We start from the raw sequence: 18,952 nt of genomic DNA, 5'->3' as shown, positions 1-18,952 counted from the left end.
TCACATCTCAGATGTCCTCTGATCAATCAGAAACCACTCTATTCAATTCAAAGGGCTTTATTGGCATGGGAAACATATGTTTACATTGCCAAAGCAAGTGAAATAGATAATAAAATGAACAAAATGTGCAATTATCTCTCTATCCCTCTTCTTCCTCTTTCTCTCCCTCTCCTCATCTCTGTTACATCTAATTTCTGTCTCTCACCCAGCTCTCTCTTTCCTTCCTTCTCCCCCTTTCGCTCCCTCTCCCTCTTCTCTTTCTCTCTGTAGACATCTGAATGGTCCAGGGCAGTAGACAGGGAGTTCACTGCAGACACCTGCACAAACACACACCAACCATGGCTGCAACTGGAGAGAGACACTGGGAACGGGTGTCTCTCTCACACTTGTAGATAGTTATTTTAATGTACTGTTGAGTTTACTGTCAATACACACACTCTGTGAGACTTCCAGTGATCCGTATGGTAAACAGCCAAGCCCATTTGAAGGACCAGAACCACCTCCCTCTCTCTCTCTATCTCTCTCTCTCCCTTCATACTGGCCTGGTCCTTGGTGGGAGGAGGGATTTACTTGCTAATAAAAAGGAGTGAAAGGAGGTCATGGATTTTAACACACACACACACACACACTGTCCTACACTAACCGGCCTAAGCCACTCAAAGAGAAGGGAAGCTCAAGAGTGTGAAACAGAAAACAGACGGGGTGAGGGTGGGAGGGGGGGGCAGCAGACCCTCTCTGATGTCAGACCCTCTCTGCCTTGACTGCCTGTTTATAAAAGGCTCTCTGTCCTGGCTGAATCCTCTCGCTCTCTCTCTCCCCTCCCCATCTCTCTGCCCAGTAGATGCCAGGGCTCTGTTCACAAACACAAACAGACCACACATAGCCCCAGGCCAGCAACACAATTAGACCCAACCAAATTATGAGAAAGCAAAAAGATAACTATTTGAGACACTGTAAAGAATCAACCAACAAATTGGAATGCTATCTGGCGCTAAACAGAGAGTACACAGTGGCAGAATACTTGACCACTGTGACTGACCCAAAATGAAGGAAATCCTTGACTATGTACAGACTCAGGGAGCATAGCCTTGCTATTGAGAGAGGCCGCCATAGGCAGACCTGGCTCTCAAATGAAGACAGGATACTGTATGTGCCCACTGTCCACAAAATGAGGTGGAAACTGAGCTGCACTTCCTAACCTCCGGCCAAATGTAAGACCACATTAGAGACACACAGACCCACAAAGATTTTTTTTTTTTAATCCAACATTGATAAACTCCCATATCTGTTAGGCGAAATAACACAATGTGCAATCACAGCCTCAAGATTTCACAGCAGCAAGATGTGTGGCCTGTTGTAATGAGAAAAGCAGTGGAGCACAAACAACATTGTAAATATCACCAATACTTATCTGTTTATCTTCTTGCACATTGCTAAAACACTTAGCTGAGAATATAACACTTGAAATCTTTATATTTTTGAAACCTTTTTTAGCGCAATGGTCACTGTTCATTTATAATATTAATATAATAAAGCCCCTTTGAATTGAGAGAGAGAGCGAGAGAGCGAGAGAGAGAGCGAGAGAAAGGTGAAAAGAAAGAAGTAAATAAAGACTAGGTTAAAAGGTCTTTCACTGGGTCCCATTCACAGACGACCAGGAATAGCAGAGATACAGGAGAAGGAGGGAGAGAAAGACAGAGGAGAGAACGGAGGGAAGCGGGACGTGGGTGGTTTTAGGGGCAGAGTGGTCTTTGCTCTGGGGAAAGTTTCTATTAGTCTTATCAGATTCTGTTATGCACTTGTCTCCTCTCGACTGAGAGAGAAACCACAGAATACTCGTCAGAGAGAGAGAGAGAGAGAAGTGGGACAGGGGAGAGAGGGGGGTTGAGAAAAAAAAGCTGTTTATACAGATTTATGTTTCCGATTATCCAGCTTTTAATCTACTGACTACAATATGGACTAATGCCAACCACAAGTCAGTGTGTGTGTGGTGTGGTGTGGTGTGTGTGTGTATGTGTGTGTGTGTGTGTGTGTGTGTGTGTGTGTGTGTGTGTGTGTGTGTGTGTGTGTGTGTGTGTGTGTGTGTGTGTGTGTGTGTGTGTGTGTGTGTGTGTGTGTGTGTGTGTGTGTGTGTGTGTGTGTGTGTGCGTGTGCGTGTGCGTGTGTGAGCGAGCGAGCGTATATGAGAGGGATTAGCGCCAGGTGCCTGTTTGATTGGCTTTGGGGTTCATTTTGGGGTTGCGCTCAAGAGGATGGATTCCTTTCTGAACTTCTAGTGGCACTGTACATGGCTTTAGACCCAGGCAGCATTAGAACTATACCCTGCTCACTGCTCAATGACTAAAATGTAAACTAGGGGAGGGAGGGGAGGATGGGGGTGAATGGCCGGAGTTGTAGAGAAGAGGAATAGGCATTGTGATCTACTCTAAACAGAGGATTTCCTCTCTGTCTCTCTGTCACACAGACCATGGTCAACCCTGACCGTGGAGACAGAAGGACAGGGGACAAGGATAGAGGGGAGGGGGGAGGGGGAGGGGGGATAAAGAGTGTGACCCTGTTCGCCCTGCTAGTCTATTAAAGCTACACTCCTCCTCCTCCTTTTCTGTCTCTCCTCCGCATGAAGATACTGTAGATCAGCTCAGTATTAGTGTGCATGCAACTGTGTGTGTGTTTGTGTGTGTGGTCATGACAAGGCCTTTTGTGAAAAAGCTGGAGAAACTGGAGGGAATAATGTGGGAAAAGGAGGGAGAGTTCAGTAGTGTACCTGACACCTTTTTATTTAAATTTTATTTAACCTTTATTTAACCAGGTAGGCCAGTTGAGAACAAGTTCTCATTTTCAACTGCGACCTGGCCAAGATAAAGCAAAGCAGTGCGACAAAAACAACAACACAGAGTTACACATAAACCAATGTACAGTCAATAACACAAAATAAAATAAAAATTCACACACACACACACACACACACACAGATAGAGAGACAAGTTGCTGTGTCAGCAGAGCAGTGTACAGAATGAATGGCCTCTTTTCTGCTGCATTGAAAGGGCAGCCAGCTAGCCAGGGTAGGGGGTGCGGCTCAAACGTGCTTACACTGAGAGATTTTATTCACACCAATAAACAACCAGCTTTTTACACACAGGCACCTGATAGGACAACCCCTGGGCCAGGGGTCTTTACAGACAGGCACCTGCAAAGGAGAGCCTCTGGGGTCCTTGTTCCAGCCCCCCCCCCCCCCCCCCCTCCCCATAGAGATGGAAAGAGGCCTCATCATTGTATCTGTGCTATTATGGCATCTGTGACAGCATGGGCAGCGCCATTGAGGCAATCTCCATTTTGAAGTAGTCCATTTTCTTCTTCGCGGTTGGTTGATCCCTCCTGATGACCCGGTTGGAGTCACTAGGAGGGATCAGACAATGAAGTTGGAAGTCCCATCCAGTTGACTACATTAAAATGGTGGAAGCCCTCAATGGCGCTGCGCACGCTAATACTGCCTTTTGGCCACTATAGGTCTCTATCATTCTCTATGAGCTCCCCCTACCCTCTACCACTAGCCCTTAAGTGTTTTTAGATCTGAAGGAAGAGAGTAGCTGTTACATAACTCAACGTTCCCTCTAGTCTTTTCTTTGTAAGGGGAAAAACAGCTGCTTTCCATAGGATGGGGAGGCTGTGCCCAGCACGGCACTTTTGAGGCAGTGCTGCTGTGCTCAAAGTTGAAATGATTTGATCTTCCACCTGCTCCTGTGCCTGACCCCATGGGGCCTGGGGAGTCCAGCACATTTCTGCCATCATGTGAAATCTGCTTTAGGAGGGAAACCCGAGACTCCAGCAGCACACAAACTCCCAGAGCTATATAGAGTATAGACTATAGAGTATGGAGCCGTCTGTCAGGCCCGCTGGGCGTTTCTCTATTGTTGCTATAATGGTGTTATTACAAAGACCTGGTCTGGAGAGGAGGGCTGGATGCCCTTTGAAACCTGATGACTCTCCTCTCCTCTACCCCTCCATCTCTCTACCTCTACTCATTCCCCTCTCATCCTCCCCTTGTCCACCCATCCTTACCCCGAGGCCCTGATATCAGAGCACCAGAGTTCCAGCTGTCACTAAGGGCAGAGTGTACTGTAATAGCGGCTAGGGTGTCTCTATCTGGTCTAGAGATCAGGGCTGGTTTCCCAAAAGCATAGTAGCACTAAGATCATCTTAATTCCGTTTAAACTAAATGGATGAAAGATTATCTTAGTGCTACCATGATTTTGGGAAACCCAGCCCAGACCTGCTACCCCTGTCAGGAGTTGTGTGTGTGTGTGTGTGTGTGTGTGTGTGTGTGTGTGTGTGTGTGTGTGTGTGTGTGTGTGTGTGTGTGTGTGTGTGTGTGTGTGTGTGTGTGTGTGTGTGTGTGTGTGTGTGTGTGTGTGTGTGTGTGTGTGTGTGTGTGTGTTAAAGACAATGGGTGTTAAATCGTGGCTAGGCTGTGAATGTTTTCGGTATTGTTCTCCAGTGAAGCTGTGAGCCTGTGAGCCTCTCCTCTACAGACTTCTGTATGTAAACAGGATAGAGAGAGATAGAGATAGGGATAACAACTAAAAGCTGGATAAGACCACAGCCAAACAACAGTCTTACACAGTGTAATATACAGCCACATATCAACAAGCTCTCTGTCTCACTGCAGAATCAGACGTTTGTCCATAAAAGTCAAATTTGGAAGGTTAAGTTTAGGCACTACTTACGAATGGTTAAGGTAAGGGTTAAGGTTTGGGATAGGGTTAAAACATTACCTGGACGGATGTCAAATTTCGCAGTGGATCTTGAGCGACCTGGCTGCCCATACAGCCACCTCTGTAAGTCAGTCTCCTGTCAACTAAATGACCAGCCAATGACACTGAGGGAGGGGAGGAGTAGCTGAGATACACAAGAAGTGAGGAACTCTCTCTCAATTCAATTCAAAGGGCTTTATTGGCATGGGAAAAATATGTTTACACTGCCAAAGCAAGTGAAACAGATAAACAATCTCTCTCTCCCTCCCGCTCTCCCTTTATCTCTCCCCCTCCATCCCTCGCTATACTAGAGGACTATTAGTGCTCATTAGCGATACGATACAAAGAGTCCAGACGCATCAAAAGAACCATTGTTCCCCTAAACAGTGAATATCTCCCCACCCCCAGAGAGAGCGAGATAGTTAGTATTGAGGACAGAGGGGTCGGTGTGACATTGAAGAGAAGAGATGGAGAGATGAGGCCCTATCAGGGAAGGTAAGGACAGAGAGAAGGGAGAGAGAGAGACCAGAGAGAGAGACCAGAGAGAGAGACCAGAGAGAGAAACCAGAGAGAGAGACCAGAGAGAGAGACCAGAGAGAGAGACCAGAGAGAGAGACCAGAGAGAGAGACCAGAGAGAGAGACCAGAGAGAGAAACAGAAGGGGTGGTCAGATGTTTATGTGTGATGCCCACACACAGAATTCCACTTAACACACACTTGAAACCCAAACTTTAAACCCACACTTAGAACATACTGCTAAACACCCTGGAATTATAATCAAGAGTTCAACACCACTCTAAAACAGTTTGTGGAAGAAAGACACACACACACACAGGAGAGAGAGATGAGCGGAGGAGAGGACAGTTACAGTGAGACCTCATCCCAATTCCTATCACACAACCTGCTGCTGACAGCACGCACAAGGGGACCGCATATGGCAAGCACACACACACATACACACACACACACACGCTACCCACACAGCCAGTCCAGTCTGTCACACTAACATATATAATGACAGCCGTGAGGTCTCAGAAACCTCAGGAGTGTATCATTATCATCTAGCCATACAACCCATAGTCTCACACACCAACTGTGTGTGATGTACTTATATATATCTCTTTTTTTAACTAAGCAAGTCAGCCAAGAACAAATTCTTATTTACAATGAGGGCCTACCCCGGCCAAACCCTAACACGATTGTGCGCCGCCCTATGGGACTCCCAATCACAGCTGGTTGTGATACAGCCCGGAATCGAACCAGGGTCTGTAGTGACACCTCTAGCACTGAGATGCAGTGCCTTAGAACGCTGTGCCACTCGGGAGCCCTAAAAGTGGTAGTTCCACTGGAGCCATTATACCCAGTAGTCAGAGACCAACTGGCTGTTTAAGGGACACACATCAGCCTGGCCATGGTGCCACAGTAGCTTATTAACATGCACACAGTGCCCTATATGAAGGTTGGTGTAGTCAACATGCAAGGATCTCAATCTACTGTAGTTATGCAACCCAGTACATTTCTGGAGCTAAAGCCTCAGGAGCTGCCTCACCTATGTAGCTCAGTTGGTAGAGCATGGCAATTGTAACAGCAGGGTAATGGGTTTGATTCCCGGGACCACCCATACATAAAATATATGCACGCATGACTGTAAGTGGCTTTGGATAAATGCATTTGCTAAATGACATATATTACACAACACAGGGTCTGAATAGAGAAGCAATCCACACCCATAGGCCTAACCATATAGCAACTATCCCATGATATCACAATACCAAACCAGAAATGCCCTATACATGATATGAACCATGTTCACATGCCTGACTGTATCAATGCACAGAACTGTAAATGAATGGAGCAAGGGGAGCATGTGTGCACAATGTGTGTATACAGTAAATGTCAGGCATAGTACTGCAGACCTCTTCTCTCACCATAACCTTTGCAGCATAATACAGCTACAGTGGGGAGAACAAGTATTTGATACACTGCCGATTTTGAAGGTTTTCCTACTTACAAAGCATGTAGAGGTCTGTAATTTTTATCATAGGTACACTTCAACTGTGAGAGACGGAATCTAAAACAAAAATCCAGAAAATCACATTGTATGATTTTTAAGTAATTAAATTGCATTTTATTGCGTGACATAAGTATTTGATCACCTACCAACCAGTAAGAATTCCGGCTCTCACAGACCTGTTAGTTTTTCTTTTAGAAGCCCTCCTGTTCTCCACTCATTACCTGTATTAACTGCACCTGTTTGAACTTGTTACCTGTATAAAAGACACCTGTACACACACTCAATCAAACAGACTCCAATCTCTCCACAATGGCCAAGACCAGAGAGCTGTGTAAGGACATCAGGGATAAAATTGTAGACCTGCACAAGGCTGGGATGGGCTACAGGACAATAGGCAAGCAGCTTGGTGAGAAGGCAACAACTGTTGGCGCAATTATTAGAAAATGGAAGATGTTCAAGATGACGGTCAATCACCCTCGGTCTGGGGCTCCATGCAAGATCTCACCTCGTGGGGCATCAATGATCATAAGGAAGGTGAGGGATCAGCCCAGAACTACACGGCAGGACCTGGTCAATGACCTGAAGAGAGCTGGGACCACAGTCTCAAAGAAAACCATTAGTAACACACTACGCTGTCATGGATTGAAATCCTGCAGCGCACGCAAGGTCCCCCTGCTCAAGCCAGCGCATGTCCAGGCCCGTCTGAAGTTTGCCAATGACCATCTGGATGATCCAGAAGAGGAATGGGAGAAGGTCATGTGGTCTGATGAGACAAAAATAGAGCTTTTTGGTCTAAACTCCACTCGCCGTGTTTGGAGGAAGAAGAAGGTTGAGTACAACCCCAAGAACACCCTCCCAACCGTGAAGCATGGAGGTGGAAACATAATTCTTTGGGGATGCTTTTCTGCAAAGGGGACAGGACGACTGCACCGTATTGAGGGGAGGATGGATGGGGCCATGTATCGCGAGATCTTGGCCAAAAACCTCCTTCCCTCAGTAAGAGCATTGAAGATGGGTCGTGGCTGGATCTTCCAGCATGACAACGACCCGAAACACACAGCCAGGGCAACTAAGGAGTGGCTCCGTAAGAAGCATCTCAAGGTCCTGGAGTGGCCTAGCCAGTCTCCAGACCTGAACCCAATAGAAAATCTTTGGAGGGAGCTGAACGTCCGTATTGCCCACCGACAGCCCCGAAACCTGAAGGATCTGGAGAAGGTATGTATGGAGGAGTGGGCCAAAATCCCTGCTGCAGTGTGTGCAAACCTGGTCAATAACTACAGGAAACGTATGATCTTTGTAATTGCAAACAAAGGTTTCTGTACCAAATATTAAGTTCTGCTTTTCTGATGTATCAAATACTTATGTCACGCAATAAAATGCAATTTAATTACTTAAAAATCATACAATGTGATTTTCTGGATTTTTGTTTTAGATTCCGTCTCTCACCGTTGAAGTGTACCTATGATAAAAATTACAGACCTCTACATGCTTTGTAAGTAGGAAAACCTTCAAAATCGGCAGTGTATCAAATACTTGTTCTCCCCACTGTATATACAGAGGAGAAATGAGTGGGGGTGTATATATAATTATCTCTAGATTATATATTAGATTACATATAATCTCGTCAATCCAATAATGGTTTATCTCTTCTCTCCTGAAGTATACAGCCCTGTAAACATATCGGTAGTCTGTGTCCCTGTGAGTATAAACACAGCTCCTCTTCCCATACCAGCCTAATGATTCCCACTCCCGTAAAGGGCTATAATACTGTCTGCAGCTGTAAGATTGGGGTTGTAATACTTCACTGTAAACACAACTGTGTTTGGTCTACAGGAGAATAAACAGCACCGGACACAACAATTAACCCTAAGTACGTGTTTGTTTTTTGTGTTTGTCTATGTCTCTGTGTGTGTGTGTGTGTGTGTGTGTGTGTGTGTGTGTGTGTGTGTGTGTGTGTGTGTGTGTGTGTGTGTGTGTGTGTGTGTGTGTGTGTGTGTGTGTGTGTGTGTGTGTGTGTGTGTGTGTGTGTGTGTGTGTGTGTGTGTGTGTGTGTGTGTGTGTGTGTGTGTGTGTAATAAGCTCTCACAGTTTCACTGCAGAATCAGATGTTTGCCCATAAACGTCAAATTTCGAAGGTGAAGTTTAGGCATTAATTCCAAATGGTTAAATTAAGGGTTTGGGATAGGGTTAAAGGCCCAGTGCAGTCAAAAAAATTGGGATATCTCCCTGTGTTTTATATACAGTATTTGCACACTATGAGGTAAAATAATACTGTGAAATCGTGAAAATTAAGAAGTCATTCCCCCCTCCATCCTTGACTTATCTTAAATAAGTCTAAATAACATACTGTCGTTGTTAGAATTTTAATATCACAAACAAAACTGGAGTTATAACCAGTTTTAGGGGGGAATGTCCTTTTTTGAATGTTTTCCACGTTGCCCCTCCTTCTCCCAACATTTGAAGGTGCCGTGCCCAATTGATAATCACCCCGATAATTGCCTCGAAAATGAACCTAAACTATACCGAAACTAATTTCACAAATATAACAACAGATTAAATAAATGAAGTATGATGGGAGAGAATGGGTGTGTTGATGAGCGAGTAGCAGCGAACAATGCATAATTATGTAATCACCAATTGTGAATGAAGAACAGGGCGAGCCACTCTATTGTATTGATCTACTAATTATAATCTCTAAATGATATGTACCCTATATCAGTCCACCAAATCCAAGCAGTCTTATCAGTCCACTCTGGCCTACTTGTAGTAACAGTGAGAGTGTGCACAATTTACAATGGCAAGAAGACCAGACGAATGGATGCACATGCTGTGTTAGCGTTGCTGCAAAATCTGAATGAAAACGACTCAGATGGTGGGGACGTTGCACACTGATCAGGTGCCACCACCTAATGAAATGGGGAGACAGCAGAGAGGAAGGGACAGCACTGTTTGGATAGAACAAGCCGGTAACAATGCTAAGGGCCAATTATCAGACACAAATGTCATCACTGACTGTGCGTCTTCGTGATTGGGGTATTTCTTTTTATTTGGTTGTTATAAAGAGAAACTGTTACCGCATTCCAACACGACTTTCTGTTTCATAGTTGTAACAAAGGCACTCCACGAATAACATTTATTAAACACTTGAAGTTGTGATTTTCCTTTTTACATATAGCCTACAGAAACATAAACTAAAGAAAATGCTGTGTTATTTGAAATGAATAAAAAATCGTCATATTCTAATGTTACCTAAGACCTTCATAAACACAACCAAATCAGTCAGAATGACTGCTCATTAGCTTGAAGGGGAGTCCCTTGAGGCCCAGTGGTTCTAGTGTTAAAACCCCCAAAATAAAAAATTATGTCTAGCACTGGGATTGAACACGCGACCCTCAGCTCATGGCTTCCCCCATCCGCCATCCCCGTCTACAATGCCCTAGCAAAACCCAAGCCTACTTGATGGTAATAGCGCTCACCGTTGCCCTTAGTGGCAGGTTTTGAAGTCATCTTCAGACATCCTGCTTACCTGGACGGACGTCTAATTTCGCAGTGGATCTTGCGCGACCTGGCTGGTGTGTGTGTGTGTGTGTGTGTGTGTGTGTGTGTGTGTGTGTGTGTGTGTGTGTGTGTGTGTGTGTGTGTGTGTGTGTGTGCAATAAGCTCTCACAGTGTGTTTACAGTTGCCATGTGAGCCACCTATGGTTAGATTAGTCATCCATCCAACAGGCGCCTGGCAAACACTAGCCCTAACAGCCTGCCTTGTAGACCACTCACGCTAGGCCCAGCTACATCTATAACTCATTACTACCACAGACCCAACACATTCCTCCCTCTACAGGGTCCCACTCACACCATCACTCCACTGATTGGAGGGAGAGGGAGGAGGGGAGGAGGGAGATGGCAGAGTGGAAATGGGGTTACATGGAGGTAGAGAGAGGGAGAGGGAAAAGGGGGGAGCCGGAGGTAGAGGGATGTGAAGAGGAGGGGGGAAGGGCTGGAAAGTGGACGGGATTATGTTTCACAACAAAGTGAGCCACACCTACGTCCGACCGACACTACCTTTCCGTTTCCCACCCTTTCCTGAGTGCCCCCTACACACACACACACACACACACACACACACACACACACACACACACACACACACACACACAATTACACCAGATGTCACTTCAAGAGAGCTCGGTACTGCTGGCTGATGAGGAATGTAAGAAATTCTGGAAAATATTTATAGAGCCGGTTAGTCAGTCAGAGTAAAGTGGCTGGGGAAGTAGATGTACAGGTAACTCCCAAATTAAAGGAAACACCAATTTAAAGTGTATTAATAGGGCGTTGGGCCACCACGAGCCAGAACAGCTTCAATGCACCGTGGCATAGATTCTACAAGTGTCTGGAACTCTATTGAAGGGATGCAACACCCTTCTTCCACAATAAATTCCATAATTTGCTGTTTTGTTGATGGTGGTGGAAAATGCTGTCTCAGGCGCCGCTCCAGAATCTCCCATAAGTGTTGGATTGAGTTGTGATCTGGTGACTGAGATGGCCATGGCATATGGTTTACATCATTTTCATGCTCATCAAACCATTCAGTGACCACTCGTGCCCTGTGGATGGGGGCATTGTCATCCTATACAGGCATAGCCATGGTAGTCAAAATGATGGCCTGCCCAACATTTTTATACATGACCCTTAGCATGATGGGATGTTAATTTCTTAATTAACTCAGGAACCACACCTGTGTGAAAGCACCTGCTTTCAATATACTTTGAATCCCTCATTTACTCAAGTGTTTCCTTTATTTTGGCAGTTACCTGTACCTTATACCAGAGGAGGTGGAGTACTGGGTTAATGAGATGTATGTGACTGAATGGGTTAAAGCTAGAATGTGAAACTACTGTAATATAATGTAATGCTATAGGTCTTAATGGGATGTAGAGACGAGGGTTAATGCTAACAGCAGCTATAGGAGTATAACACTAGCATAGGGCGATTCCCCCGGGCTGTAAGGCTACTCTCTCATCTCCCACAGAGACTGACTTCAGGTCAGACTGCACATAAAAACAATTCTCATGTTCAGCTAATGGTAACACGGTAACAGGGCTGATATCTCACTCAGCTGCATTTCGAAATTAACAGGAGATGTGTCTCTGCTCAAATTAATAAGATTGGCCGCTATAGAGACCTTTACTTAGCATTGACTTTCACTCTTTGTTGCTTTCTGAGCAGCCAACTGGATAAGAAGTCAGAGTGGAGAGGAGAGAGGGGAAGGACTTGAATTTATATTCTGAGAAAGACGCCAACCTTGAATAGCTTCCCAGCTCTAGTCTGAACACACAGACACACACAGACACACACAGCACTCCAGTCCCATTGTGCAGCTGTAGAGCAGGGCTGAGGTGAGGTCTGTTTTTAGAAGTGTTGTTTCCTAAAGAGCACAGCGTCTCTCCACATAAAACATGTCTTCTAAAAAACATCCGCAATCTCCACTCTCCCACAGCTCCGGGACGCTGTGTGTGTGTGTGTGTGTGTGTGTGTGTGTGTGTGTGTGTGTGTGTGTGTGTGTGTGTGTGTGTGTGTGTGTGTGTGTGTGTGTGTGTGTGTGTGTGTGTGTGTGTGTGTGTGTGTGTGTGTGTGTGTGTGTGTGTGTGTGTGTGTTATGCTAATCAGCAGATACTGTTTGTGTCCAACTGCCAGTATGGGATTAACCCTCCATAGTAAATCTGTCTGTCTCAATTCCTCTCTGTGCTGCTGTTCTCTCTGGCAGTATGGGATTATCTCTCCACAGTAAATATGTCTGTCTCAATTCCTCTCTGTGCTGCTGTTCTCTCTGGCAGTATGGGATTATCTCTCCACAGTAAATCTGTCTGTCTCAATTCCTCTCTGGGCTGCTGTTCTCTCTGGCAGTATGGGATTATCTCTCCACAGTAAATCTGTCTGTCTCAATTCCACTCTGTGCTGCTATTCTCTCTGGCAGTATGGGATTATCTCTCCACAGTAAATATGTCTGTCTCAATTCCTCTCTGGGCTGCTGTTCTCTCTGGCAGTATGGGATTATCGCTCCACAGTAAATATGTCTGTCTCAATTCCTCTCTGTGCTGCTGTTCTCTCTGGCAGTATGGGATTATCGCTCCACAGTAAATATGTCTGTCTCAATTCCTCTCTGTGCTGCTGTTCTCTCTGGCAGTATGGGATAATCTCTCCACAGTAAATATGTCTGTCTCAATTCCTCTCTGTGCTGCTGTTCTCTCTGGCAGTATGGGATTATCTCTCCACAGTAAATATGTCTGTCTCAATTCCTCTCTGGGATGCTGTTCTCTCTGGCAGTATGGGATTATCTCTCCACAGTAAATCTGTCTGTCTCATTCCCTCTCTGGGATGCTGTTCTCTCTGGCAGTATGGGATTATCTCTCCACAGTAAATCTGTCTGTCTCATTCCCTCTCTGGGCTGCTGTTCTCTCTGGCAGTATTGACGCTGATGTATTATCTTAGATTTACCCAAGAGTAACAGGAGGGTCTATAGACTGTCTGCCTAGATGGTGTTCACCAGCAGACTTCATGTGTTGGAGGAGTGGTAGGTACTCTGTCGGATCCCTGAAGTTCTCCTGCCACGAACACACGCACGCACGCACGCACGCACGCACGCACGCACGCACGCACGCACGCACGCACGCACGCACGCACGCACGCACGCACGCACGCACGCACGCACGCACGCACGCACGCACGCACGCACGCACGCACGCACGCACGCACGCACGCACGCACGCACGCACGCACGCACGCACGCACGCACGCACGCACGCACGCACGCACGCACGCACGCACGCACGCACGCACGCACGCACGCACGCACGCACGCACGCACGCACGCACGCACGCACGCACACACACACACACACACACACACACACACACACACACGGGTGAGGGCAAAGTCCATTCATAATCACACATTCTTCAAGTCCTCTGCAAACGCGCATTCCTCCTTACCCCTTTCATTCCCCCTGATAGCCCCCCTCTATCTCCTCTCCTTAGTCACTAGATCCATCCCCCTCTACATCCCTCCCTCCCTTACCCACACTAAACCAGGCCATCGAATCAATAAAAGACAGCTTGTCTGTGTTTAGAATCACAAAGAGAGTATGTGTATGAGTGTGTGTGTTGACAACAAGCACAATGCGCCCAAGCCTGTGTTTGTAAAGCGGAGGAAGTTGGTTTGTGGAGGAAATCTACTCCACATGGATTCAAAGACTGTCACAGAGTTTATATGAAACAGTGTTTCTGTTTCGGAGTTTATATGCTGGAGATGAAACACTGGAATGCCTCCAGCATATAAACTCCGAAACAGAAACACTGGAATGCCTCCAGCATATAAACTCCGAAACAGAAACACTGTTTCATATAAACTCTGTGACAGTGTGTCTGAGATGTTTTAATAAGCACACTAATAGAAATATATACTCGCTGGAAATTGGTGTCTGACATTTGTAGCTGTTTCTAGACAGGGTGATGCTTGTGAAGAAACTGGGACTTTATCTCTACTATATATGATCAAGCTTGTCTTGTGAGGGCAAAAACTATAGAACTGTTACTGTTATTTTGCCTTCCCTAATCTCTCTGTCGCTCTTTCTGTCTGTCTCTCTCCCTCTATCTCTCGCTCTCTCTCAGAGCACAGCGCTGGGTTTACAGTGAAGAGGCATTCCCCCTGCCTCACAACACAAATGTTTAAGCAATTACTCCACACATTCCCCGTAGAGAGAGAGAGATGGGTTGGCATTGTTCAAACGAGCCATCATCACCTCAGACAAATAAACACAAACACACACCATTGCCTTGCCTGCGTCAATGCTGCATGTCCTATAATGAATGTCTGACATTTGTAGCTGTTTCTAGACAGAGTGGTGCTTGTGAAGAAACTGGGACTTTATCTCTCCTATATCAGATTGTCTTGTGAGGGCAAAAACGATAGAACGGTTACTGTTCTCTTTCACCTTTTAATCTCTCTCTGTTGCTCTTCTTTCTCTCTCTCTCTCTCTCTCTCTTTTCACACCACTGGGCTTACAGTGAAGAGGCATTCCCCCTGCCTCACAACACAAATGTTTAAGCAATTACTCCACGCAGAGAGAGAGAGAGAGAGAGAGAGAGAGAGAGAGAGAGAGAGAGAGAGAGAGAGAGAGAGAGAGAGAGATGATCTGGGGGGCAGCTGAAGGAGATTTGCTGTAGGGTTGTGGGAGAGAACGTGTAAAGAAAGAGAGAAAAGGGGGGAATGAGAGATAAAGAAAGAAGGAGATGGCTGGCATTGTTCAAACAAGCCATCATCACCTCAGTCAAACAAACACAAACACACACCATTGCCTTGCCTGACCTGCATCAATGCTGCATGTCCTATAATGAATGTATAATGAATTGGATTAGCACTCCAGAGCATAATCACATTCTATGTTCCATTTATATTTATATTCCAATTCCAATTGCACACCATTCCAAAGCTCTAGTCCTGTTTCATACCATTCCTGTTCTCTAGATGGAAAGGCAGCTCAAGAGGGTAATAGCGGCAATAGGGGTAACAGAGGATGGTGGGAGGGGAAAAGGTTGTGGAGAGGGGCTGGCAGACTATTTAAGGGGCAGTAAAATGGTAAAGTTGCAGCACTTCAAAACATCTCCAACATCTCTCACCCCTGGACACACGCAGACGCACGCGCGCACACACACACACACACACACACACACACACACACACACACACACACACACACACTTTTACCACTGTTAATTGGGATAATATAATATCCAATTCTAGAAACATTTATGAACAATTTCACTTAAATCGCAACTAAATACATTGAGTAGGTTTATTCTCATAGAGTATTTTTCAGTCAGACAGTGGTCATTAGGGAACCATAATAACCTGTTTGACCACTTCACATCACGTCAACCACAGTGTGTTCTCTCACTCTCTCAGCGGCACTTAAAACAGAGTCCCATGGTCCTGGTTCTCACCGTCTGACATCTATTTTACGGTCTGATCACGTTAACGATAAGCGTGTTAGGTGGACATGTTGCCAGTTGTTAACATATTCAATAATTTTTTATATAGTAGGCCTAACCTGTCCCTCTGTGGAAATGTTGGCGTTGTGTCCTCTCTGACTCCCGCTCTCTCTCTGCTCAGGGCGGCGTATCCACTCCAGCCGCATCTCCCCCTCTCTCTCTCGCTCTGTTGTAACACACTCTGGCAGAGTGGTTCTGTTTTCATTTTTACTAATAACACACTACCGCACCATGATGGTGAGCGCCGTGGTATGCATTCTGGCCACACCCTTTAAAGTGTTAAATATGTTATGTAGCCTAATTGTCCAGTGTATTATAGGCCACACTTTCCCCTGATGCCATTACAGTGTGACAGTATTGGAATGTTATTGTCATGTTATAGGGTATTCAGTGCTGTCAAGTCATTTCATTTGTTTACAGTAAAGGCCGAAGATGTCTTTGAAACTCACCTAGTAGCAGGCAGAAGAGGTCCAGTCCTGTCAACAGTTTCCTTTTGGTGATATCGGTGCCGTTGTTGTTTAATGAGGTCCCTCCGTTTCTGGTCTGTTGTGCCATGGCTTACTTGTACAAAATAGCCAACTGTTGCATGGAAGAACTCTGTCTCCAGTTAAAATTCCACCAGCGCTCCAAACAATCTAAACGTTATTTAGTCCGTCAAGGATTCCAGCCGAGAAGAAGCAGATGTCACTCAGAAGCCAACTATGGGAAACAAACTTCCCAACTAAGTAGAGGACCTGCAAACTTTGTGTCAGCGCTGCAACGATGCGATGCCTCGTCTGTCCAAATATTTTACTTTAGAAAAGCATACTTTTCACCATAAATCGCCTCTTCAGATACTGGATTAAAACCTTTCGTCTGTCTGGTTCACGATTTGGGATGGTAAACTTCTGTAAAGGCGCTATGATGAACGAATCCTGCTTCTGTCTCCTCTCTCTCTGTCAGCTTCAAAGCCTGGCAGAGTATAGCGCTCTGAGCGCAGAGAGAGAGAGATGGTAGTTTTATCAACCCTTCCTCTTCTCCTCCTCCTCCTCAGCAGTTTGGCTCAGCCTTCTTCTCTTCTCTCTGCTACGGCTCAGTAATTAGCTCCATACCTCATGCTAGTAAACGTTCTCTGGACCTGGATAAGAGCAGTCTGACACTGCTCCCAGCGGCGGGTACTGGGGAGGCCAACACAGAACACAGAGCGCACAGGGCGCACCATGAAGCGGCGTCGGTGGGCGGCAGGCCCCTTGTCACTACTACCAACCTGGTCTCAGAGCATTTCGTATGATTCTGTACGTAAATCCGGGACACTGCATTTACCATGATATGTTATGTTTCGTATGGTATGTATTAATATGTGGATTTCAATCATCGATTTCGTATGATATGTTACGAATATAAATGTGTATGATATGTTACAAATTATGTTACGAATTTTACATACATATGACATGTTACGAATTCCCATTTATTTTGGATAAAGTTAGCCAGGTGGCTAGGTAACTAACGCTATCTGGGTGGCTAACGTTAGCTAGGCTAGGATTTAGGGTTAAGGATTAAAGTTAGGGTTAGGGTTAAGGTTGGAAGTTAGGTTAAAGGGTTAGGGGAAGGGTTAGCGAACATGCTAAGTAGTTGAAAAGTAGCAAAACATGCGTAAGTAGTTGCAAAGTTCCTAATTAGCTCAAATGCTAAAGTTGTCCATGATGAGATTCGACACGCAACATTTTGGTTGCTAGGTGTGCAAAGCTGTCATCAAGGCAAAGGGTGGCTACTTTGAAGAATATAAAATATACAATATATTTTCATTTAACACTTGTTGGTTACTACATGATTCCATATGTGTCATTTCATAGTTTTGATGTCTTCACTATTATTCTACAATGTAGAAAATAATAAAAAATAAAGAAAAACCGTTGAATGAGTAGGTATGTCCAAACTTTTGACTGGTACTGTACATACAACTAGGAATAGAGTGACTAGGCAATAGGATAGATAATAAACAGTAGCAGCGTATGAGATGAGTCAAAAAAGTTAGTTCAAAAAGGGTCAATGCAGGTAGCTGCATATTGAGGCCATCTGCATATTGAGGGTTTCGCCTGTCTGTCTGCCTGTCTGTTATTGAGAGTTAAAAGTACAGTCGTGACCAAAAGTTTTGAGAATGACACAAATATTAATTTTCACAATGTTTGCTGCTTCAGTGTCTTTAGATATTTTTGACAGATGTTACTATGGAATACTGAAGTATAATTACAAGCATTTCATAAGTGTCAAAGTCTTTTATTGACAATTACATGAAGTTGATGCAAAGAGTCAATATTTGCAGTGTTGACCCTTCTTTTTCAAGACCTCTGCAATCCGCCCTGGCATGCTGTCAATTAACTTCTGGGCCACATCCTGACTAATGGCAGCCCATTCTTGCATAATCACTGCTTGGAGTTTGTCAGAATTTTGGGGTTTTTGTTTGTCCACCCGCCTCTTGAGGATTGACCACAAGTTCTCAATGGGATTAAGGTCTGGGGAGTTTCCTGGCCATGGACCCAAAATATCAATGTTTTCTTCCCCGAGCCACTTAGTTATCACTTTTGCCTTATGGCAAGGTGCTCCATCATGCTGAAAAAAGGCATTGTTCATCACCAAACTGTTCCTGGATGGTTGGGAGAAGATGCTCTCGGAGGATGTGTTGGTACCATTCTTTATTCATGGCTGTGTTCTTAGGCAAAATTGTGAGTGAGCCCACTCCCTTGGCTGAGAAGCAACCCCACACATGAATGGTCTCAGGATGCTTTACTGTTGGCATGACACAGGACTGATGGTAGCGCTCACCTTGTCTTCTCTGGACAAGCTTTTTTCCCGGATGCCCCAAACAATCGGAAAGGGGATTCATCAGAGAAAATTACTTTACCCCAGTCCTCAGCAGTCCAATCCCTGTACCTTTTGCAGAATATCAGTCTGTTCCTGATGTTTTTCCTGGAGAGAAGTGGCTTCTTTGCTGCCCTTCTTGACACCAGGCCATCCTCCAAAAGTCTTTGCCTCACTGTGCGTGCAGATGCACTCACACCTGCCTGCTGCCATTCCTGAGCAAGCTCTGTACTGGTGGTGCCCCGATCCCGCAGCTGAATCAACTTTAGGAGACGGTCCTGGCGCTTGCTGGACTTTC

At 45.3% G+C, this 18,952-nt stretch overlaps 1 protein-coding gene across 2 annotated transcripts in view; it reads right to left on the bottom strand.

The window, feature by feature from the left end:
• LOC139541264 (phospholipid phosphatase 3-like) overlaps positions 1-16,874 on the bottom strand; it is a 36,296-nt gene extending 19,422 nt beyond the window's left edge. The window contains exon 1 of one of the 2 annotated variants that reach the window (XM_071345719.1): positions 16,263-16,874. In XM_071345719.1, the coding sequence (XP_071201820.1) occupies positions 16,263-16,368 (106 nt within the window). In that variant the 5' untranslated portion in view covers positions 16,369-16,874. The remainder of the gene's footprint in view (positions 1-16,262) is intronic. The other variant, XM_071345718.1, reaches the window with a different exon arrangement.
• Positions 16,875-18,952: the final 2,078 nt, after the last annotated feature.

Source organism: Salvelinus alpinus, chromosome 16 (genome assembly GCF_045679555.1).
Source record: "Salvelinus alpinus chromosome 16, SLU_Salpinus.1, whole genome shotgun sequence".
NCBI lineage: Eukaryota > Metazoa > Chordata > Actinopteri > Salmoniformes > Salmonidae > Salvelinus > Salvelinus alpinus.
This window is presented reverse-complemented; position numbering and strand designations above follow the sequence as displayed.